The sequence below is a fragment of the Ceratosolen solmsi genome, unplaced genomic scaffold, assembly GCF_000503995.2.
Source record: "Ceratosolen solmsi marchali unplaced genomic scaffold, CerSol_1.0 scaffold47, whole genome shotgun sequence".
Lineage (NCBI taxonomy): Eukaryota > Metazoa > Arthropoda > Insecta > Hymenoptera > Agaonidae > Ceratosolen > Ceratosolen solmsi.
This window is the reverse complement of record NW_011948419.1, coordinates 7749315-7776968: the sequence shown is the minus strand read 5'-3', so window position 1 is coordinate 7776968 and position 27654 is coordinate 7749315. Positions and strand designations below refer to the sequence as shown.

Sequence of the window (27654 nt, the reverse complement as noted above, 5' to 3'; positions counted from 1 at the left end):
ATTAAAATTTCTGTTTTAATATTTTAATTATTCTTTCTATATTCCATAAGTAAATAGAGTCATGTTATCATTAAATTATTAAAAAAAAATTGTATATACAAAAAATGAATAATTTATTTAATCTGTTATAATTTATCAATAAAAAATTTATACTGTAATTTTTAAATATTACAATGAAATATTAGAATAAAATAGTTTTAAATATTAGAATATAATCAAACTGTTTCTCAAAAAATCTTAGACTATATGTTGATATAAATCACTGAGATTCTACAGAACCAAAATCTAATAATAAGTATTTATAATAGAGTACAATAGAATTTACAAAATAAAATGACTGTAATCGTAATTAAGAACTTTGGATAATTCTGAATTATAATATTAATTATTTTGAGATTAACGTTTAATATTTTAATTAGTTAATCTTATCTAAGATAATTTTTATAGATTAACTATTTTTAGTCTCTTTCATTTGATATCTTACTTTAATTACTATCAAATATTTCAATATTTTTATATAATACATTGTACATATCTATTATCTAGTACTATTAATTAATTTCTGAAATTAATATTAAGTTCAATTCGTAAATTGTCGTAATTAACATTTTTTGTTTTAAGGATTATCACATAAATTATAGATTATCATAGAATTATCGTATAGTTTTAAGATATACCACTCGAAGTATCATGAAATTAATAAATAAAATAAATAATTTTAGTCACAGCAAAACCAATATTCAGACTAATAAGTTCAAGGTAATGAACAGGTAATGATTACTGACTACTAAGAAAAGTACTTAGAAAATAGTGCCAGGTACATTACTATATACTATGTTAATATATTAATAGTATAAATGGAAAGGGAAGAAATGAAGCAACAAGCATTTACTCATTTTGAACAAGTTAAAATGACGTACATCTAGTAGTAGCAGTAGCTATATAGACAGACATGGAATGTAACTTATTCCATTTCATTGGTACAAAAGCACATTAAAATGCTATAAACTAAAGTCAATGATTTTTCTAAAAAGGAAACTCGATCTCATACTCGATTCTGCAACTTCTTGATTTACTATTTAAATTTCCTACTATTTTCGTTTAATATTTTACCATTTTTATTATAAATAAACGTATTTAAAATATACTACTTTAAATTCTTATAGACCTTAAATATATTTTTGAGTAGAGACCGTTGTCTGGTTTTTTATGATAATTTCAGTAGATTCATTAATAATTTATAGTTTAGTATAAATAGAAAAATTATTAAAGTATTTAACTGAATTAACTTAATATCAGTTTGCCAAAATTTTTCATAACATATTATTAATTAACTATAATAAAAACAAAATACTTATATTATTTACAAAAATTATTAGCCTTATAATAATTACTATAATTATTATCATTTTCAATCAAAATAAACAAGTCAATATATTAATACGAAAATAAAAATTCTAATATCCTTATAGTTATTTTATTATATTTATTATACAATATACTTATTTTAACCACAATTACATAAAATCAAAATTGTATTATTTAATTTCATTAATTTTTAAGTTCTAAAATTGCTTCTTCAGAATTATAACTAACGAACTAACACTTAAATACTTGAAGTATTTTAACCGAGGAAAAAACAAGAAAGTTTACATTTCTATGTTAAACTATTCTTTTTTTATTTTAGTAATACATTTATATAAGTTTAAAAATTTGATAAGAATTATGAAATTATAAATTTTCATAATGTATAACATTATAATCCAATAATTAAATGAACGTAATACATGAGTATAATAATAGTTTTAGATCCATTCTAAATTTAGAATATAATACAGTGGCAGCTATTAAGGAGCACTTATTAATATTATTAATATATATTTTTATTAATATATTAAACTGAGGATAAAAATTTGAAAAAAGTCATAAGTCAAGATCTAAATGACGAAGAATCGAATTAGTGAATTTCTGTTTTCAGTAAGACAAGTTTTCGAATTCAGAAAATAAGAGCATATTCAGTACAATAAGATATAGATTATGGTATAAATAATCCGAATAATAAATATTCTGAAATATTCCAATATTTATTCTAATATTTCATAAATATTATATTTAATATAATTAATATTATATTTGATGATATATTCCATAAATATATCATCAAATATTCCATAATTTATTTTTAAAATGAATACATTAAATATTAAAATAAAAAATTTGAAATAGTATAGAAAATATACACTGTGACATTTATAATTATTTATTAAATTATTTCTATGTATATCCGTACAAATATTCATTTCAAATAATTTTTTCACGTTTTATAACTTTAAAAATGATGAGTATAATATACCAGGAAATATTATATTGATTCGACGGAAATGAATATATTATTCTAATTCATTTTTTTCCTATAAAAATACTTGTATCATTAATATTACAAATTAATGTTTGAATGTTACATTATAGATCGAAGGAATTAGTAAATTTATTTTTAATAGAAAATTTTAAAAGTTTTCATGCAAATTGCAAAATAAATTATAATAAAGTTATATGCATATAGAAATTGAAACGTACATCAATTATTAAAATAATTAAAATTATAACTATGGAATTTTAATATTTAAAACTTTCTAATTATGATAATACGTTTAACCAAATATATTTTATATTTTTTTCGATATACGTATATAAGCCAGTTAAAAGTATCTTAAGAATTATAAACTGCATGTTGAAATATTGAAAATTAAATTAATTCATAGATAATATTAAATGAATAATTTCATTTTTAGTATAGTAAACTGTTTTTTATTATATTTATTATATTATCTAATTGATATATGCATACACACATACACACACACACATATATATCAAAGTATTTAAATATTTAGTATTTATTTATAAAGCTATAGTAAAAATAACAATAATGAGAGTTAATAATTTAAGTGTGCTCAAAAAGTGTTTATGTATTGAAAATTGATTAAGTGCACCATGGATCTACTACATATTATTAACTAAATTTATAATAAAAAGTACATTTTTTCAAAAAGGTGGATCGATTTTGGGAAAGTTTTCTATTAGAATTCTTTTATAAAGTAACAATATAAAATATTCATGAAATATTATCATTGTATAATATAAAAATTATTCCATTTTAAGAGAAAATGTATGATTAATATTAAATTATAGTATTTATAAAATATAGTTCTGTTAATCTCCATTAAATCGATCATATACGCAATCAATTAAATATTATTATATTTTGTAAAATAAATATAATATAAAAATTACAACATTTTAAATACAACTTAAATTATAGAAATATAATATATTTAGTACAAAATATTTTAAAAAGTAAATACAATAAACAATAATTTTATGAAAATATGAAGACATTAAGAATTTAATTTAACTATAAATGAATCTAACTGTTAACATATGACTTACAATATTTCTTTAAGTTGGTAATTTTTCATGTATTGGGTTTTATTATTATAAATGTGGTTCAACCTATATATAAATTACCTATATATAAATTGCATAAATTTCACAAATTTAATCCATATTAACTAACGTAATTTGTTCCAAATACGTACTATAATTTTATACTTATGCTTACGTATTAAAATTGACTCTCATGAGTGTAGTATACAGTATTTTATTAATGAACTAATATATCAAATAGTTGTGCTACCATTAAAATATTTTCTATCTCCATTTATTCATATAAATATTCAATAAAAATAATTAACGGAACTGAATTTGATTAAATATCATTTAACAATAATGGCTTGATTCACTTGCATCACTATTAAATAATTCTTCTTATGAAATAATAATATTAAAAGAAAATTATGAATAAATATATTTGAATTCCAAATTATTTTAAAAATGAAAAACCGATATAAAGATTAGATCTGCATTGTCTGTAGAAATTGTGATTCTATAAATTTCTACTCACTCGGAAATTGGAGATTCACTTTGTACCAACACCAACCTCGGCAAGACGATGGCCTTCTTCCTCCGTGATTTGAGTGTTTGACCCAGTGCAAAGGCCTGTTGTACATCTGGTGCAGTTAATGGTGAATGTGGACTTAATATAGTAATACGTCTATCGCTACCACCGGGACTCGTTAATGATATAAAATTATTGGCTCCAGGTAAACTTAGATGCTGAAGTTTATTTCTATCCATTGCAGCAAATAATCCCCTCCTAATCTCAGCTTTAAGACTTTCCTCGCGATGAAGATTCTCATTGCTTTTGGATTCAACCGCATGAATTCTTCTAACATCTAATTTTGAAGAGGTTAAAAAACTTCTATGATGACCTTTATTAGAACTCGAAGTGATTTGGGACTCAGTGCTCGCATAAAGTGATTCCAAGGAACGTGAGTCTTCAACGTAATCTGACTCTGGCTCATGTAAGTTGCGCAATGTTTTCAATGATTCCATTGATCTAGCAGTTACTTGGCCCGCACTTTCAGTAGCTACTAGAAGATTTTTTTTATTTTGTGCATGAAGCGGTTTGTTCTCTAGCTCGTAGTCTTCTTGGCTGGAGCTTGAATGCGGACTTCTAGTGGTCATCGTGAACAGTCCTGGTCTACCTCCACGATACTTCATAAGTGTAAATGAAGAACCCTCACAATTATGTGAAAGATTACGTATCATTGAGTGAGATTGATTGTTTGAAGGTGATTTGTGAATCGTACCATCAACTGTCTGCGAACCACCAAATACGGGATATATTTGAAGTACATTTGACTTTGTTTCCTCGTCTTTGGGGATTTCTTCAACCTCATTTTCTGAAGAGGAAGTAATTTTGTCAGCGCCTTCTGCTGATTTATTTCCTTGATAAGTGTACTTGCTCAGTACTTTTTTATTATTAATAGTGTCTACACTGCCCTTATTATCGTTTATATCTTCTGGTTCTTCGTTTTCCATATCGATATTTTTATCGCGCTAATGCTATCAATAATTTAATAAAAGCGGACGGATAACCTCAGATAAATATATATCAGAGAGTTAGAGAGCACGTTTGCTTTATTTGACCGAATCAAACAGCTACTAATTATCTAGAATTCGTTGTTGATTTGATAAACCAGAATTTTCGCTTTCATGAGCTCAAGCATCGTTAAGGCACTGCTTTTAGTGGATAACGCCCCATCTATGCCGCATTTGTGCGTTGATGATTCTGTCCTTGCAGATGTTTCCGCTGCTTCACAACTAGAAAGTGAATTAACTCTTGATGCTTAGAGTCATTTATAACGTGTTGTAAACCAAGCCTAATTCAAACTGAATAATGTGATAATGTGTACGTTTCGATATCGTCATATGATATTAAGCGTTCGAATTCATTTGTTATTATGGAGCTAATTATACAATAAAATTTCCTACAATTCCTCGATAATAAATCGCAATATTTCCATTGATATTATTCATTCTTTGATCTCAACATTCTTTTTATGCGTTTTTTATGTGTAATTTATGTAGATAAAAAGTCACTGAATACGATTTATTTCTAATTTTATATTAAAATAAAAATTGAATTTCTTTTAAATGGGTTAATTTTTATTAAAAAACTTAATTGTTTCAGAATCTCATTTCTATTATATGTTTCCTTATTCATAGATATAGTAATTATTTATCTTTTTTTTACATTAGTTATCTTTTTTCACATCTTAAATTATAAATTCTTTTAATTTCTAATAATTTCAAAAGGATAAAAATTTATTCAAAACAGTCATTAGTCCAGTTTCAACTAATACAATTGAATCTACTAATAATTGACAATTTTTATGAGGCTATCCATTTATAAGGTAAAGAATATATTAAAATATATTTAGAGACAAATATTAATATAAAATTTAATGGTACAATTTAAGAACTTAATAGTACAGTCATTAAGTATAAATAACAATAAACAACAAAGGAATGATTCGCTGAAAAATAAGTATTTACGGAAATTCAATGGTTTCACACACAATATAATATCTTTTAACTGTGCTATAGACTTAGCTTCATAACACTTCTACATTTTTTTAAATAGAATTGAATAGTAATATTTGTAAAAATAGTATATCAATCGATAACCATATAATCAGAAAATCAGAAGCTATAGAATCAATAACCAAGATCATCAGAATGATGAATCTGTATGTACTACCATCGAGTTATATATGACAAGATATATTTTAGCTTTTATTTTTCAACTTTTTAATTACTTTGAAGTGCAATATATATATACTGTATACTGTGTAGAAATAAAATAACCATAATTATAAAATAATAAAGTTTCTCTTAGTGATTAAAGTTTAATAATTCCAAAGAAATTTTCTAAAAAAATTGCCACATTCACTGTAAGTTTTACTGTTCGTATTTTAATTTTAATTTTTATTTATTATTTATAATGAAATGTTACGGCATTCAGGGTTTGACAAGTAAACTTCAAAATTAATAAAAAATATAATACTTTAAAAATTAAATACAGATTTTTATTTTTTTACATTAACCAATATCAGTAAGTTGTTTTATTCATGGGCTATAGTTTTCTATTCATTGATTTCATTATTTATGGCAAATATTTATTTTGAAAGTATTAGAATCGTTTTATTATATGTAATTCTCTCATTTTTTACTATCTATATTATAAATATCTGTATTACTCATTCAAAAGACTCAAATGTCTAGTTTGCTCACACATAGTGATTGTTACCTTAACGTGATCAATTCTCATACTCAATTATCATGTATCATGCATATTATCAGTATCTTGTAGTTTCGTTTCTTTTTTTCTTTTTTTTCTAACATAATATTTTTCATGATTTTTTATTGATAGATATAATAGATACACTGATATTAATATAATTTATAGATTTATGTATTATTACATATTGCATGTAGATATATATAGTATATAATATCATTATATAGTTATATATGTATTATACTTTTCTACGATTATACTTTTATACTGTAACAAGAATTTTGAAACAAAATATAGATATTGATATTACAGTAAGAAAATATTGACAATAGACTGCATTCATGATGAATTATCGATTACAAAATTAATTATTTTGTAATATATTAGTTTTTTTTCACTGATTTTTACAAGCCTTATATGCATAGAACATAAAATCGTTAGTGTATTAATACTTATTAAATTTATTTACAGTTAAATAATGATAATAATGATAATAATAATAATAATAATTGTTTGATACATATTTATGAATATTACAAACTTATATGCTAATGAAATAATAATAATAAACTAGAGATTGTTAATGAAGTAATATTGTAATAACTGAATATAATAAATAAATGAAGTATTTATTTACATTTTCACATTCTAATATTTTAGAATTATGTAATATATTTTGTAGTTATTAAAATATTATTTTAACTAATATATATCTTTAATAATATACGAATCGTTATTATTAATAATTTTATTAGAAATCTTATAAATATAAACTACTACTAATACGATATTTATTAGATTTATAATATTTAATATTATCTATAAATATTTACTTAAAATTCAATTTATCAGCGTATTAAAAAAAACCACAAAAAAAAAATACTTTATGAAAATCTAATATACTTAAATACTGCAATGAAAAATAGTTAATTTTACAAAATTTTATGCATATATTATGCATTGGAAAAAATCTTCTTTCAATTAATTAATTTTATGTTATTTATTATAAATATCATTTTATATACATAAATACCAATAAACATAATCATACAAATAAAATTTTTTCAAATATAATAAAGATTTATTTCCATTTTAAAAATAATATAACATATTTATAAACTTATAACAACTAATAAACAAACTTTAATACTTGGTTCCTTCAATTTCCTTCAACTTTCATATAATAAACTAGTATGTATAAAATAAAAATTCTGATTACTGATAATAAAGTCTATATTAAATACGTTAAATAAGACCAAAAGTAAAATAGTTTTTTATATATTACATTCTTATATTAGGATATATATATATGCAAAAGTACTTCATTTTAAAACAATATTATCAATAAAAAAAAATAATATTGTACTTATACTGGTAGTAGTTTTATTTAAATATCTACATTTACATTTTTCGTTTATATATATTAATTTCATGAATTATATAAGATTTAAACAAATAAACAATATATATTTAAACATTCTGAATCTCATTACATAGTAAAAATAATAAATTATTAATTATAATAATATTCTACCATAATACCAAAATCAATAGTAAGCCAATTTGTTAAGTATAAGTTAATAAAGATAATAAAGTTATTTATTTTTTTTATAAAATGTACTGGTTAATTACTTGAGTTTGAAAGGAAAAACTACTTTTCTAAGAAAAATGAAAATACTTAAAAAATATTGATTAACAAGGTTTAATATTTACATTATAATTTTTTATTTTGTTTATATTTTACTATAATTGTTCTTTCGTTTAAAAAAATAGCCGTTTTTATTTTCTATTATTCTTGTATCTGTTTTATTTATATTTTTTGCTTAAGTTATCAACATATCCAACTATGAGAAAATATTTTATCGTCAAAAGTAAAAACACCATTAGAAAAAGAGAAAACTTTGAATGCAATCAATAAAAATTTCATAAAAATTATATTTATTATTAAAATGTCGTTTTTTTAGTTTCGTTTAGTATTTTCATTTCAAATTCAAATATTTATAACTAAAAAAAAATTTGTACATAATTTATCGTTCATACATAATTACTACTTAATTAAACAAAATAATATTATTCTATATATGTATATATATATACAATTGCATAATAATAATAATACTTATTTGAAATTAAGTTATATTAGATATTATAAATATAAATTTATGTGAGAAAGTTCGACTACATTGAAATAATATTAAAATAATTTTAGTATTTTATATTATATATTAAAAAATCTTTAATAAGAAAAAAATAATCACTTTTATAAATTATCTTGTTCACTTCATATAAATTTATCTTCTTTCAAAAAATTGAATTTGAATTATTTTCTATACAGATACAGAAATTTTATTTTTATTTTATAGATTCATTTGATTTGCATTTTTTAAAGACAATAATTCAATTGCACAAAAACAGGAAGAAAGGATCATTTTAGTTTAATTTTACGGGATAAATACGGAATAAATACTATTCTAAACACTATAATAAAGAAAGAAATCTGCGTGATTTAATTTGGTGTATATTTTTGGGATTTTGTAAAACATTTATGTAAACATGATTTGATAATATTAAAGCGACATATTTGTAAAGTGCCAATTATAAAATTAATAAGAAACAAAGGAAAGTTACATAAAAAATGGTAAAAAAGAGAATGAAATGTAACTATAAAAATTTCAAATCTGCAACACTATAGAGCACAAGAGAAAGGTACATGAGCAAAGTATCTGTTTTAGAAAATTGAATTCCCTAAATTAAATCTACCATTGCCCATATATCAACCATTTCTTAATTTCCTAAAAGGGAAGTGACTAGGTACAATATAAGAATATGAGATATAAAATATGAAAGATGGACGACTATTAATATCTCACCGTAGCAAATTACATTCCTGTATGTATATATAGCATTAAAATTAATTTTAAATATATTTTAATAAATTAAAACACCTACAGCATCAAATTTAAAATACTTTTATATTATAATAATCTTCAATATGCTTCTGTTGAAATATATCACTTACAAATTTAAATTATATATAATATATTTTAAAAAGTATCTCCGGAAATAGTGAATCTATATTTAATCATATTTACTTTAGATAGATGAGAAGAGAGATAATGTAAAACCGAAAAGTAGATTTTGAATTAAAGCGTGGATGTTTTATTGCGAGTCAAGTTACTCGTCGTTAAAAACGATAGTTGATCGACACTTTTTGATTCTCTGATATATTACTAAGCGTTTATATTTATAAAATATCTGATTACGATATTTTTCTATTGCTTATGAGAGGAAGTGGAAATGTAAGCACATGGTAAGTTAATCTTTATCTTCTCACAGTATATTCACGAATATTAGATTTTTCTTTTGCATAAACCCCATTATAGGAATACTTATGTATATGTTTGTAGATTAATAATAAATAATTGATTTGGTTTTATGTCTTCAAATTAGCATTCTTTTTTATTTTAATCGTTGAATATTTGATTACTAGTACACTAAATAAAACTATAAGGTATAATTATATAATTTACATGTAAATGTAGTAAACTTACAATATTAAATATTTAATAATACTAATAAAAAATTTGAGTACAATAAATTTATCATTGCTAGTAATATTTTTAATACTTCAGTATATTGAATATTTAATCAAATAAATATACGCTATATTAAAATTTTTCCATAAATTGTAAAAGATTTATCTGCATTCTGGTTGCACATATTTTATTACTTATGATTTTAACTAGAATATATAGAGTAATTAGGTATATAAAATTAAATTTTTTATAAATTAAATATGTTTGTACAAATTATTAGTATACATATCGATGTTAAATTGTAATATAATCAGTTCAAATGTCTTTTAAATGTGTTTATATTTTAGTATACGATGTCAAACTAAATATTTACATCCTGTTATGAAAATGAAACCTATCTAATATAAATGTATAATCACAATAAGTTATATGCTTTGTATTTTTTTATATCAATCTATAAATAAAAGATATAAAAACTATAAAAAAATCTTATAATAATGAAATAAACAATAAAATAAATATTTTTTTATATCCGTATGATTTCTATTAGAGTTTATAAAAAGCTCAAAAACGTAATGAATGGAACTAAATAAATACATCGAAATTAAAAAAAACTCATTTTATATAAGAATACATGGTTTAAAAATATTTTATTTTCAAATTTTATTTGCTTTAAATTAACCGAGATTATTTAAAATTCTACCTTTAATTAAGCCATCGTATTTATAATTCGATTAATAATATTATTAAATAAACATAATAAAGAATTTAAAAAAGAATAATAGAAAATATATAATATATTAAATAATTGATTATATTTTAAATTTTAAACACTATTAGTGGTTTAATTACAGTTAAAGTACATGTTATATTCTTTAAATATAAGGGGTTCGTAAAACGATTATTGAAAATCTGTGATTTCATATGAGATAGTATAAATGTATGCATAGATAAAAAAAGATACGATCGATTGCTATCAAACTTAGTTTTGAGTCATTAAATAAGCGAAACGTAATATTGTGTCATATTACATTGAATTTTAAGAAATGAAAATATCAGTTACTTTTAATCTAATATAATTTTTAATAAAATGATATTATCTGTTATTATATAATAAAGTAATCACATTATATAATATTTTGCAATTGAGTTTGCTTTTGAAATTTTCTTTATAACATAATAATATAACATTTTTATTTCATATTATATAATAGTTTTATATTACATTATGTAATTACTATTATTAATTCTCATATAATTCATTCGGATATACCGAATAGAAATTTTTTATTTATAATAAAACCGAATTTAATGTACATAAATGTATACATTAGGCATTCTTTTTGACCAATAAAAAGTGTGTAAAACTTTTGTGATTGAATATTATATATTGTTTCTAAAATTGATTAATCAGGAACGAACGAATGTCTTTAATATGATATGAAGTTATTATTTATTAGATTACTCCATTTATCAAATTTATTTTCATAAAATTTCTGTTACCAAAATTATTTTTTAAATATTTTATAAAAGCTTTATAAAAATATTTATTTTATGTATTACAAATATTTAATAAAATTTTTATAAAAACAATAACTTTTTTAACACAATAAATAAATATTTATTACAAACATTAACATCATTATTTTAAGTTTATATATATAGAAAATGAACTTGAAAATGCTGTGCGAACATCTATTGAAAAAAGTATAAAAAGTATGATATTCAAACATTTTAAATAATAGTTTTTAAGATGATTTTAAAAGATATAACAAAAATTCAATGTAGTTATTTATAGCGAATATCAAAACTTACTTTAGCTTTACATATAATTAAATTAATGGAAAGCAATTAATAATTAAAATAAATTAAATATATAAATGTAATAAATAAAGATAAAAATGAATTTGAAATTTTCTCAAGAACCAAAACATTTCATTTTAAACATATTTATTAAACTGGAAATAATATCTAAAATATTCATTTTAAATTATCAGTATATTGATAATCGGTTAGATTATCGGTTACAAAAAATATTCGAATAAATGTTAGTTTATATTAGTAGATTATTATTAAACATAAATTAGATTGTTAGTGGAAATAAAGTTTTTTGTATATCTGAAATTTAATAAATTTAATACTTTTATTTTAACTCCATTATGTAGAGATTCAATTTCAAATTACATGATAATATTTCGAAAAGTTTATTTAATATATTAATAAATTGAAGTGTGTAGTCAAATAATATTTACATAATCGATAGCATTCAAATTGGGCAATATCATTTATATAATTAAATTTTGGATAGAAAATATAACAATATGCCTTTAAACTTTAAATACATTATTTAACTCAATTGTTATGTATATTCAAGAAATAAACAACCAATAAATAATATAAAGAATGCTTAACTCATACATAAATAAGTTGATAATAATAAATTGATAAATAATAATAGTATAAAGTTTGTTAAATAATGTTACGTATTAAAAAAACAAATGAAAAGTTGTAAATATAATGATAAGTTTTAAAAATAATGCAATTATAAGATCATAGTAGATATGTGATATTGATATAGTTATAATATTATATTATATAGTCAATCGTTACAACCAATTCGTATTAAAAAAGGAAATAGGTAAAAAGAAATGGCACGTTTAAAATCATACATCTCAATAATATTTTATGATAAATATATAAGTTGAAGATTCTGCAATATCTTTTTTTATTTCTGATAAAATAACGCTGTTCGATCGTCTCTATTTATAAAGAATAAAAAACAAAAAATACACGATGACATACAGAAGAGAAAAGGGGGAAAAATATTGCCTAGCATTTTTATCCAGCAGAATTCATCGTCTCCCTCTAGATATCACTCTCAACTTATTCCATACTTAATAAGTCATAATATGCTACGCGCCATATAGTATCAATCATAAAGCTCAATTATGATTGATCGAGTGGCGTGAAGTAGTTGAGATAAGCGATCGCGCGTGGCTATAGATTGGCGTGATCAGCTAGTGACTTATCCTATGCCACGTACAAGCTCGTGTTTCTCAAGTAATCGATCTATCAGAACTGCCAGATCTTCCTCCCTCGAAATGCCGTAGGTAAGAGAAGGTAAGAAAAGATGGAGTAAAACTAGTACAAACAATTATATGCCAAATTCAGAAATTGTACATCGTATTCGGAACATTGTGTCATTATGAACGAAGAAATGGATTTCTAAGTTAGTTTATACGTGTAATATTATGTAAAATGGGAACTTACGGATATCAGAATAATTTGTGAAATTGTATTCCTTAAGTAAAAACTAGTTTTTGTGGCGATTGTACAAATATACTTTTTATAAACAATTCTTCTAAACAAACATGTCATGTGTATGATAAAGCACAGGAAACAGAAATTATACAATTATATAATGAGCATTAAATAAATGATTTAATTGGATTAGGACGTTGATATATATATACATATATATTACAATTATCATATTTGTATTTGAATTGTGGAAATAAATTATGATATTATATATTTCATATATAACACTCTTAATTTGCATCAAATTATTTAAAGTTAAAAAAATCACCAATTCTGTATAAGTGGAAGCTCTTACTCAGACTAGAATTTGGTACGAGATTCATTAATGGTCATAAATATCTCTTATAATTGTAACGTTATGTATTTTATTGATAGGATTTATAAATCAATATCTAGCGTTAATCATTGGATCAACTTAAATAGAAAAATTAAATACCAAAATAATTTGAAATTAAATAAGCAAATTAATCATAATTCAATTCTTCAGAAATAAATAATAAAAACTAATAAATATCAATTAAAAGTTATAGTCAGCTTTTATAAGTAAAGTTGTACTTATCATAAGGAATTTGTAACTTTAAAGTTTATATGAAAAATTCTTAATTTTTCATTTAAAAATAAAATAGTTAAAATAAAAGTAAAAAAATATAATTTATAAAATTTTCAATTTCGTAAGCAAAAATATTACAAAAATTGTATATATGTAACTTATATATAATACGTTAATATTATAATTTTTTTTCATATTTATATATTAGCTTTTATTTTTTTAAGATAGAAAATATTGATAGATTAATTTTTAGAGGAATACTGACATTCTCTATTTTTTACAATATCTTCAACAAATAATACGCCAAATCAGATCTATGAAAGTAAATAAAATAATATTATTCACCTCTAATAAAGTTTTATTTAAGTATAAGAACATTTTAATAATAATGATTACTGTTTTAACTCTTGTAATTTCATCAAAAATATGTTTTTTTTAGGTTTTAAAATTAGATTAGAATTTTAATCTCAATTAAATTATACATCCAAATCAATTTTAAAAATTCATTTAATAATATAACTGAAGTTTTCAAATTAGGCAGTTTAATGTTGAATACCTTTACAAGATTATTCAGTTGATGACGATTTTAAACCTTATATTCAATATATAAAATATATAATGTAACATATAAAATATAGTTTTACAATTGACTACGAATATGATTATGTTTTAAATAAAAAGTCTATTTGAAACTTGTTAATATTAAAAGTGAAACTATGTATATTTAGCATTGTTTTATTTTATAATGGTGCATATGTTAATAAAAAAAATTGTATTATGTCGTATTAAGAAAATTCTTAAATGATTATATACGCAGGAAGAATTACATACAAAATATTTCAAGCATTATTTAAAATAATAATTTAATATTATTGACTATTAATTATACTATTTCAAAAATTAGTAACATATACAATTATAATATTATTTATCCAGAAACTACAGAACGAATTAGAGTATTTCATTAGTGAAAATAAGCAAAGAATGTTTATAAACCAAAAGTTCAAATTCTTGATTTGTAAGGTGTAAAAAGAGACGAGAAAAAAAGAAGCACGTGCCTTCTTGTGAATACTATGAGCAATAGTCGTGCGAATATTCACGCTTATGCACTCGTTACTTTACAAGTTGATTGACGGTTGGATGTACTTTCATAAAAAGCCGGTATGCGTGCTTCACCTAAATAAGGATTTGATCGCGTTGACTTACTTATAAAGCGCCAAACATATATAAGATTGTTGCATGCCGCCAGTCAATCCAAAAGAAATAAGAAATTTTTTATCGCTTGAATGCGTATATTCATGGATGCATGCGGAAGAAGGAATTAAATTAAAACAAGAATTTTAATTTCTGTAAATTGTTCGTTTTTTAACAAAAGTATTTACAAATGAAGAAAGTGGAATGAAAATGAAAGGGAAGGACAAAATTGTAAAATAATAAACATTTACTAATTAGTATTTATTTTAATTCCTATTTTAAATAACTTTAATGAATTTCTGTAGTATTTTGTGTTTATCAAAAAAAAAGGTATGACAGAAGCTTATAAAAACGAAAATATACATTACACTATAATATAGTAGTAACCTGCTTAATCATGTCAGAAATTCATAAATTTACTAGATTATAAGGATTTAATATTTTGTGAGTTTATTATTTTATTGTATATGAACTTTTATATTAGTGTATGATAAACGTTCACGAATCAGTTACCGTAATATTTTAAATATAATTAGCTTTGAATTGCAATTTAATTTTTTTCTAAAATCGTACTTTTTATTTTATAATTTTTTAATGAATATTTATATTTTAATATATTAATATAATAAATGAAATAAATAATATAAATATATTATACCTAAAAATCCATCATATATTATATTTAAAATTTGATATTCTATTTGTTGTATTTAGAAAATCATAATGTGTGGGTATATGCTAGTATATTTGAAATGTTATTATAAATATAGATATAGATATATATTAAATATGTATGTATGTGTTAATGATATATATATACATAACGTTAAATTATATAAATTACTACAAAGAAATTTATTGCTATATTATAAATTTCATTAGATTTTAATTTCAGTATATAGTATAATAAGAATTTTTTTAATTATTAAATTTAACAAATAATACATAAAATATATGAAAAATATTAGAATATTATTAGAGAATAATAATTATATAATAATTGACATGTTGGATGTAGTCAAAAAGACAAGAGAATATTCAAGATTTTGTCGTTGAGAAAATTTCTACAAAAGGAAAAACTATATGTCCGTATATTTTAGTTATACCGTTGAGTGTAATATGGAAAGCATGTCGAGTTTATATACTCAATTTGTTTGTTCGCCTATATTTTTCTCTATTTTTCTTTCGCCTTCCGTCGTTTCAAGATTCTTGTATAGGTATACCAACATTTTAAAGGATGAAAGTGTTTGTGGCTATGACCTTGCGGACAATCGACCTACCATTAGATCATTAGAGAGCTTCGGCGCGTCTTTCAAGCTTTTATTCTAATTTAAAGGCTGCTGCCGACATTTTTGCACGCAATCACATGTACACATTATTATAAGAGAGAGTGGAAAATCTATCTACTCTGTTCATCTAATTTTATATTTAAGAAAGATTAAAACGAAATTATAAAATGAAATTTTGTAAAAAAGTATGAAATTACATTAAATTTTATGGAAAGCCTTAAAATTTTAAAAAGTTATATTGATAAATATTATATAAATGTCCAATTTAAATAGATTTTTTTTCTAACCACTCTTACCAAATATTCTTCTTGACTAAAATCATATTTTAAAAGGTAACAATATATATTTATTTTATTATATTTAAAGTTTATTATATTTATAGTTTTATATTAATTTACTATATCTAAAGCTTGATAAAAGATCAAATAATTATAAATAAATGAAAATGCAATTTAGAATGTATTAAAATAGACTTTTTAACAATTTTATATACCAAGTTTTTTTATTCTTAACATTTTAATTTTTTTATTTTTTAAATAAAATTCCACTGTATTTTATCTAATTGATTAACTACTATTAAGCTATTTAAAATCATTGTTAGTTCAATCTCTTGTTTACAATGTATACGCATATAATGTTTAAAAAAAGAGATAAATTTCAAAGCTAACTGAAAAAATGCTACATTTATGTATTGTTTATGTTTTTATGTTGTATTTTTGTGAAATTGATGTATTTTTTTAACTTATTAAATAATATTTGTATTTTATCATTAATAAATATTTCTTTTTAACATCAATTTCTCCTTTATATTCTATATGAAATTTGTAAGAATAAAAACGTCTGCATCGTTATTGATCATGCATTATTAATAAATTTTTGTGCTTATAAAATGAAGTGAGTAAACCTAAAAATGTAAAAGTATAATTTTTAGTTAACTTATACTTATTTAATATTATCTTACTCTCTAATTTTTTATTTTCTATTATAAGATAAAAACATAGCTCCATACACAATACGCTTCGAACGCTTAATTTAAAGCGATAATGATGGGATTACCATTTTTAAAAATTATTATTTATATATTTGAAATAGTAATTGTGATATTATATAATACATTTTTTTTGGAAATAATTGTACATAGTAAATGAAAATTAACTGTAGATGAAACATGAAAAATTGTTATTATGAATTACAATTTTCGGGATTGAAACTTTAATGAGAGTTGTTGCTATAGGAATTTGAAATTTCGTTATATTATATATTACTTATATTATTTATATTTACTTTATATATATTTATATATATTATTTATATATACTTATAAATGTTATTTATATATAAGTTTAATGTAGTGTGATAAAATAAGAAACAATCAAATGAGGTAACCGATATTTTTAAGTTATAAAAACTTGTCTGTTTTATATGTACCTACGAAAGTCTATTGATTACTAGATATTTATTACAATTATAAATAATGTTTCATTAAAATAGTTTTTAAAATTAATACTTATCAATTCATATATGTGAGTTGTGATTGTTTATTTTCTTTTAAAGATTAATAATTTAACAAATTTTTTATTTAAACATTTTATTGTTGAAAAAATCCATATTTCTTAAATTCAAAAACAAAAAAGAAATAAATAATCTTTTTAGAGCTATAAAATTATAATATAATTATCAATTATTAAATTTCTAAAATATACCAAAAATTTTAATCAATTATTATTTATCGTTTACTGTTTCAAATACGGTGAAAAGTATATATTTTAAAAAACACATTTTTAGCTATTCTTTAGTAACATTTTTACGAATTAAAGTATATTTAAATATTTGTGAAATAAATATTTATGTAATTGGTAGTGTACAAAATGATTTGGAATATGTACAGAATATAATTTATTTAATTTAATTCAAGTTTCAATATTATTTTTACAATTTATATTTAATAAAATTAATATAACTTAGCGTATTTTATAAATTTATCCATTACGTGTTTTCGAATAAGGTTAAATTTTATTATAATTGTTTACCATGACAGAGTGCATCAAATAAATGAAAGCCTTTAGTGACTAAAAAGTGATCCAAATATTACGGATGTTGAAATATGCAGTTAACGTCCAATGCAGGTTCGTAGTATGATAACTGAATAAAGAAATAATCCTCAACAATTATCACAAGTAGCAATGCAGATAGAAATCCAAGAAAATCTTACAAGTCTGCAACTTCTCTTCTGTTAAGTACTCAATTTCTATCATACAGATCACGTAACACTAAACATAACTACCACATATCAAATCGTTAATAAAACATAACGAAATTCTCTCTCTTTCTCTCTCTCTCTCTATCTCTCTCTCTCTCTCTCTCTCTCTCTCTCTCTCTCTCTCTCTCCCTACCGTCTCTTCTGGATGTTTTTCTGTACATTAACATTTGTATTTTCAGAATCTATTTATATATACAACGTACGATATGATCTACGTTGATTATTACTTCTCTTTTTTATGGTATAATGAACGTAAAAGACTTTGAAAGTTTACGTTTTAATACTTAAATTTAAACTCATTTAGTTTCTTTTTTCAAACATCGAAAATACTTCCCATTCTGTTCATAACATAGGCTGTCGGAATATTATAAGCATATGCCTTCATTCGTTAGATCTTTTCATTTTTAAAATATCGAAGAAACTAGTAAAAAACTAGATAAGAATAACATGTATTAATATAAAGAAGAAAAAACAGTTTCATACATGTTACGCACAATTTCAATTATAATGAATGATTTAAGTAATCTAATTTAGCCATTAAATTTTGTTTTTTCATTTAAGTTATATATGTGATTTTTTGACACTGTATTACAATTTTAGGTTATAATGCCTGTGTATCCATTAGAATTTACTACATTCAAGGACACTTGCTTTCAATATCAACCCAATTCCAATTTCATTAATTAATGTTTATTTAGTCATTTTTAAATAAAAATAAGATATGTGATACCAGTATTAGTACTGATCATGCACTAAACTTGAATACACTCATTTAATTTATATATATTTCTCTTCCTCTCTCTTTTAAGTCAGTTATTTAAAATATATTTGAAATTCACCCTCCGGTAATATTTTATTAATTAACTCGTGGAGCTTTCAAATGAACTTTTAAACACAATTTTGTCACTTAAGTCGATTATAAAAAGAAATAATAATCCGAAATATTTCCCTATGTAAGCAAATAAATTTATTGAAAGAATTTATTAAATATAATATCTATTATATATTTAAATGATTAATATTTTGAATTTAAAAAATTTAATTGCAATTAGTTACAATATAATGTAATCAAAAAAGATTAACGAAAATGCGATTATCATTATTAGATAATTATCAACGGCTTCCAATAGAAAATTGTTTAATAAATATTAAATTGTTGTTGTTATAGTTATTTCTATTCTATGTTGCTATATTTATACATATTATTATTATGATTGTCATTGGTATTATAGTTATTTAATTCTAACATAAATAAGCCATTAAAAAAGTTAAAAATTTCTTTTAGAATATTCAATTACAAATTAAAGTATAAAATTAAATAAAATACGATATTTAAATGTAAATTTGTTTATAAATAAAATAGCACAAGATTTGATGATAATTATAATTTAAGGTAATTTGATATTTAGAAGTGACGTATAAGTTTTGAACAAATTTTATATAAAATTGCACGTTTGATGAATTTCATAGTTTATTGAAGAATGCGGGTTTCGGAACAAAAAGTCAAGTCATAAAATGAAAAAAGTAAATTGTGCGTGATCATTTTCTTTCCACATTATTCATTTTAAGAAATATATTAGGCACTAAACTCATTTGATAAAGACACTAAAGATGATATTTAAGATACGTTGATTTAATCTTCAGTGAAAACAACGCAAAATGCCATAAACTGTCCTACAAAGTGCATTTTGAATCAGCAGTAGAGTGCGGTAATATACTAATGCCCAACATTAAAAATGTAGTTGTTTATCTTCACTATGCGACAAAACTAAAAATATTTTAAGTAGTAACAGTAATATCGATAAAGAGCACAAACTTCTTGTAGATAAACGGTTTACTGAATAAAAATATAAATAATCCACTTTACCCGACGAACTTACGAGGGCACTCATCATTCGCAATTTATGCAGTACAATATGTAAAGATCTCGTATGCGTACGTGCTAGGTGCGCATACGTGCAAGATAAGAACAATAAACAAGACACTGACATTAAGACTAAAACTTAAAGGTGGATACTTAAAGGTGTGCGCGCACGTACGAGAGCCAGCTAGCGAACGAGCGAGTGAGAGAGAGAGAGAGTGTGTGTGTGTGAGTGAGAGAGAGATATAGAATAGAGCGTTGATTATACTTTGAAAAATGCGCGTGGCTGTAGGAGCGTCAGAGGAGAATAGGGGTACTACTAGTGGCACGTCCGTGTGCCAGAACTCAACTAGAGTTTCAAGTACGCGAGTGAGAGCAGCAGCAGCAGCAGCAGTAGTAGCAGTAACAGTAACAGCAATAGCAGCAGCAGTAGCAGCAGCAGCAGCAGCAGCAGCAGCAGCAGGAGGAGTACCCGCCGTCGCGCATGCCGCTGCTGGACTGAGCCAATATGGCTCACCGCCGATATCGCCGTTCTTATTGCCGCACATCAGCCTCTTTCCTCTCTCCCTTATTCGTTACCTCTTGCTTTTGGCCTCTTATTCTCTTTATCTCTGCCTTCCCCCTTCCGTTTCCGCTCGTACTCGCGCACTAGTTTACCGCTCGCCGTTACTGTCCTAGCCTCTTTAAATTACGCATTTGGCATTTGTTTCGAATTCCGTCTGTTTCAGAATTAATTCATTGGTTCTCATCAGAGTTGCTGTTATTTCTCTACCGATTATTACTATTTAATTACGTTAACTGCAGGAAGAAAATAAAGCCCCGATCAAATTGTGCAATCGATTGAATTTATTTACTATAATTATAAAATATTAATTTAACCAACTTCATAAGTTTCATTTAATTGAATAAATTGTAGTTTTTTATTATATCAATCATTTATCAAATATCATTTCAGTGATAAAGCTTATCTAACACTAAGTTTCATTTATGTTTATCATTTTTATTTTTTCACCTTCAGGAGACACGAAGTTTTCATTAGAAATTTAATAATATAATAATTAAATAAGTTATTAGTTGGAAGAACATAATCACCGTTCTGAATAATCTTTGGAATTGTTAATTAATAAGAAGAGAACAACACTAAAACAACATCTAAAGTGGAATATGAATTTCATCGCATCATTTAAAGAAGCTTACAGTACGCTATTAAGATAAACATCTTTATTTACACACAGATCATTCAATGGTACTGTGTATATGCTACTAAGGGATATACTATCTAAACTAACTTGATAAACAATCAACTAAAATTTCAATAAATTACAAATTAGAATTGAAGTATCGAGAACTACAAGAATCTTCGATACAATTTTTAGACAATAAATAAGAAGGTTTAAAGTACTGTTGAATGCATATATTGAACAAAAAAAGACTAAATTCTCAACACAGGCCAAATACCAAAATACACAATTATAGAATATTTCAAATCTATCCCATACATTTGAATTCTTGTTTTTTTAAATTAATCATTAATAAACTAAAATTACATTTTATAACAGAGTGAGGTTAATTATTTGTTATTTTATAATTTTGTTTGTAATTTCTGAATATTATGAAATAAAAATTAAATCATTAATTGACTCGAATATTTTCCTAAATTGTAACAAAAATATTGTCTATTTTGTATATAGGCAGAGGGAGCCCTATCATCATTTTTACGTAGAAGAAGAAGATATTTGTGATTACACTGTAAAAAGTATAAGGACTAACCTAACAGAGGATTACATTTTCACTTCCTCTCATAAGCCATAGAAAAATATCGTAATCACATATTGTATAAATATGAACGCTTAGTAATATATTAGAGAATCAAAAAGTATCGATCAACTAACATTTTTAACGATGAGTAATAAAATATCCACGCTTTTATTCAATATTGACTTCTTAGTTTTACTTCATCTCTTCTCTCATCTGGGAGCTCACGCTTAAAAATATGGCTAAATTATACAAAATACATATACATACAATGGGTAATACTTAATTAATGTATACTCTACGTTAAATAATCATTTTATGTTATATATATATTATCATAATTAGTTTCTGTAATTAAAAAGTCAATATTTTTATGAATTGCAAGATGATTTGTAAAGTGCAGAAAGGCAAAATACTGTTAGAAAAGAAATATATATCATTTAAAGAAGAACGGTTAAATGATAGATCTTTACAAATTAAATTCTGTATTTTAAATATTGAAAAATTGTAACTATTGTGAATAATTCCTAATATTGAAATATATATTATTAAATCATACATATTAGTTTTACAATAAATGTTATTTTTTATGCAACTCAGTATAAATTTTTGGATATAACATTCTAATAAGTATAGCATTATTTTTATAATAATTTTATGTACTTGAAATGCTATATTATTTATATATATATATATATATATATATATATATATATATATATATATACAAGTTCATTAACTGAAAAAATCTAGATAATCCTCTTTCATTTTTAAAATATCATTACAATTTTTAAAATGTCTATTTTATCTATATCACTGATTTTTAAAGACTTTGTCTTTAATTAAATTCTTAAACATATTCTATATATAATATATTATAAAACAAATGATCAATTACAACTCTTGATGATTTCACAAGGGATATAATAAGTGTATTATTTTCTTTCACACATTAAATCAATTATAATATTCTTTTTAATAAACTTATATATAAAGGTAACATAATTTATAGATATAACAGAAAAATAGAACATAAAACTCTAGTAAACTTATAAGATGGTATAAATGCACAATATTATAAAGTACAAATAATAATAAATAATGATCTAAAATATTTAAAATAAATAAAATTCTTAATTAATTTAGAAATTGGTCAATTATGGAAGTATAATTATTTTTGTCGAATTACTTTAAAAAAATTAAAAACCATAATTTTAACTATAAGGTAAAGATGATAGATGTTTGTCATCTTACAAATAACGAAAATCGTAGTGTTCTACAAGTTTTCTTTTATTAAATTTTCATAAATCTTCATTATAAACAAAATAGTTTAAATCATTATTTATAAAAATCAAATTTATTTCAATTTATTGTATAGACACATCAAAAGGTATTATGAAATATTTAAGAAAAGTTTTGTACCTACAAATGAACTATTAAATTTAGTAACACTTGAAAGAAACTTGAAATATGTACAACTATATTTATAATGCAGCAAACATTTACTTTAGAAACATTTTTCTTATAATTTGTTAAGTAAAATGTAAAAATAAAGTAATATATGAAACGGTTTTAAACTAATAATACAAAATATTAGATAAATTAATGATACTGCAGAAAAAATAGGAATTATGATATAAAAAGTTTATATGGAATGGTTCTTATTGTAATATGTAATATGCAAAATGTTCTTACTGTGCTGAAAAAACAGAAATTGTGAATGAAAAAGTTTTTATGGAATGGTTCTTAATATAATTTACTACATTAATATTTATAGTACTTCAGATAACATTAAAGTTTGGAATTCACATATGTATATATATGATCTGATCATTAAAAGAACATAAAGTTCACCTTTTACGAATTTATGTTTCATTATTTATTATAAAATTTTACATTTATATTCATCATTAGTGAATTTTACTTGGAATAATTTAAGAAAACGAACAGATATCTTCATTAAATATAAAAGAAATGAACATATTAGATACATATAGTATATTTACATATAATAAAATATACAATAGTTTTCATAGTTAATATATATTTCACTGATGCATTTATATAATAAATTTATAATTAATATTTTTAGTGCGAAATATAAACTAATTTAAAACTTAAATGTTGTTGTACTTTCGATTTTGCTGTATGTCAAATAATACAACTAAAAATATACATTAAAAATAAAAAGCAGTTATCTTAAAATGTAATGATTTTAAAAAATAATTTTGTTATATTATAATTTATATATATATTTATTTTAGTTATATATATTTTACATTTTATAGATTTTATTATAATATTTAATGATGTCTAGAATTTAATACAGTATGTTACAGTAAAAATCGTAATAATTTGAATTTTATTATCCAGTATAAGTGAATGGAATTGATTTATATAACTAATTTAACTAATAATATATATAATAAAGTACTATGGTTAATACTAACTAGAATAATAAATTATTTGTAAATCTATTGTTCTAGTGCATATAATACATGAAATAAGAATCTCAATCAATTATCATAATCAATTATATTACGATTAATGAATTTGAAGACTGAAATAACAACATTTTATTACAATCTATATACCTTAAATTTAGAAAAATAAAATTGAGTAGAAGATAGAGAAATGTCGGTTTTATAGAATTACACCAAGTAATTTTTATGTTATAGGCATGCAATAAAAAAAGAAATATTCTATAAATATTTACGAGACTTGACAATACTTTTAAAAGAATTATTTATATAAATAGCTATTAAATTGTCATTAAATACAATAATTATCAAAATAGTATTTATAAAATATTTAATGTTAATAAATTTGGTTGTTCAATCATGTTGTTTTCTCTCTATTTGTTATAGAAAATAATATAAATTACCATTTTTGCAGTTGATAGGCAAATATTATAATAATTTATTGATTACATAACATTATTAGTAAAATTTAAATTATTTTACAAAATCGCTTATAAGCTTTAAAATAGTGTTATAGTGAATATACAATACATTTTTAGATAATCATTATCTTGAATCTCAATTAAAATTCCAATTCGATAAAATAAAAATAACTCATTAAATTTTACTTCTCTTTCATTTATACATAAAAATATTATTTTATTTTTATATTTATCTATATAAAATAAATTTTTATATCACATCTAATATACTTTATGTAAAAATACTTTATACAAAATATTATATAAAAATAGTTTACATAAAAATTTGTTTATATTTTAAAAAATTTGAAATTCATGTAATAATTATTATATTGGAACGATTGCATTTGTTGAATGTTGCTGAAGGGAAAATATTTATTTCTCAGAATATTAACAATTAAAAACCAACAGATCTGGATCATATTTCTTAAGTTTCAGGGGTCAGATAGTGATAGAGGATCACTAAATTACAATCGTGTTCGCTGAGATGTTTAGTTGCTGCTAAGTCGAATCAAATTATAATTTCAAGCTTGCCTAAAGTTATCCTACGTGAAATGATAACAGTAGAATTTAAAAAATCACGTTGTCCTATAATCATGAGTCAAAAGCATGCTTTTGTGCTTGGCCAAACTATAACTTTCTATCTGTTTTTACTTGAATTTCTGTAACGATGCTCTTATCATAAAGTTACTAATTAGCAGCTAATTTTTATATATGTGGTAGCTATTAATTTTTTGGTATGTTAACTGATTAAATAATTTGAGAATGTGACCCTGACGTGAAAAATAATTCATATGTACAAGTAAATTATTCGTTTATTTATATAAATAATACGAGTGACAATTTCATGTTAAAAAATAAATATATTTATAAATTCTTTCACTATATTTGATTATATATTGACTTTATCAATACGCCCTTCTAATATAACTATAATATTTTAATGCTTTATGTGCTTATTATGTAATTATTAGATATACTTATTACGTAATGTGCATTATATAAAAAAATCTATAGAATTTTTCTAGATAAATAAATAATAATAATTTCTAATTGTAAACATATATCCTCTTAAACTTTAACAGATTTTCTATCATACAATGTATATTATTATAATGTAAATATTTATAATAACATTATTTCACATAAAATGCGAATCAGGTTCAATTTTATTGACGTCATTTATTACTTTATTTACTCAATTAGTATAGTGTTTTTTTGATTTTATTCTTATTTTAAATACTGTCTTTCATATTTTTGACTACTATTTAAATACAGATCATCTATAGCAATACAACTGTGTCAATTCAATCAAATCAAATTTATTGCGAATAGAAAACTATGTCATCGGCTGGCTAACGCTCGATTGGCACTACTAAAATCTGTTAAATTTCAAATGAAACTACTTTAATCCACATATAGAAGTGCAATATTTTTTAATATAAATTAATGAGATACAATTTATTTGGAATAATACATGTTCAATAAAATTTTTATAGGTTGATTAGAAATTTATCAAATATTGGATTCAATTACTTCTTTAAGATTTTTTATATTTCATTTTTGCATCACTATTAAGATTATAAATCTACTGCATACTCGGAAAACAATTTCTGTTTTATCTTTTTATCTTTCACTGCAATCATCAATTGTTCTAGCATTTTATCATCCGTTGGAATAATCAATTCTGTAACATTTTGTCGCTCTATTCAAATTAAGCAAGTATTTTTATAATATTTTGTATTTATGAAGCAATCTACAATTAGTAATCGCTATTGTATATTAAATAATTTAATTTATAATTATTCAATTCTTTGTAATTTATTATTAATTTAAAATTAGATTCAATTTATGCTGATACATAATACCTTTTAAAGACACATCTTTACGTATAAAAGTTACTATAACTTTTATCTATTTTATTTTAAATCATGTATTGAGTGGGAATCGATCAAATAATTGAATAAAATCGGTTAATTGTAGACAATTCATTTAATATAATTATATGAATTATTCGCATCATATTTTTATAGCCTTTAATATTAAAAGGTTTTGATATTATTTGTGATATTGGTTGCTTCTATATTGCTTTAGAATAAAAGTTTATGTTCTTCTCTAGAAGTGAGCACTTTACTTCACATATTTACAAACATTTGCGATTATGTGTTATTATTTATTTCCATTAGAATATATAAGAAGTACAATTTGTTATAAATATTTATAATATTTTTATTTATATAA

The 27654-nt window shown here is 22.2% G+C and overlaps 1 protein-coding gene across 4 annotated transcripts in view; it reads right to left on the bottom strand.

Moving 5' to 3' along the window:
- Positions 1–27654, bottom strand: part of dnc (phosphodiesterase dunce) — a 151846-nt gene that overhangs the window by 44659 nt on the left and 79533 nt on the right. The window contains exon 1 of one of the 4 annotated variants that reach the window (XM_011497595.1): positions 3965–5211. The exons of the other annotated variants lie outside the window; for them this stretch is intronic. Coding sequence (XP_011495897.1) covers positions 3965–4944 — 980 coding nt within the window. The 5' untranslated portion in view covers positions 4945–5211. Of the gene's footprint in view, positions 1–3964; positions 5212–27654 lie in introns of those variants that run through there. 4 annotated transcript variants of the gene reach the window in all.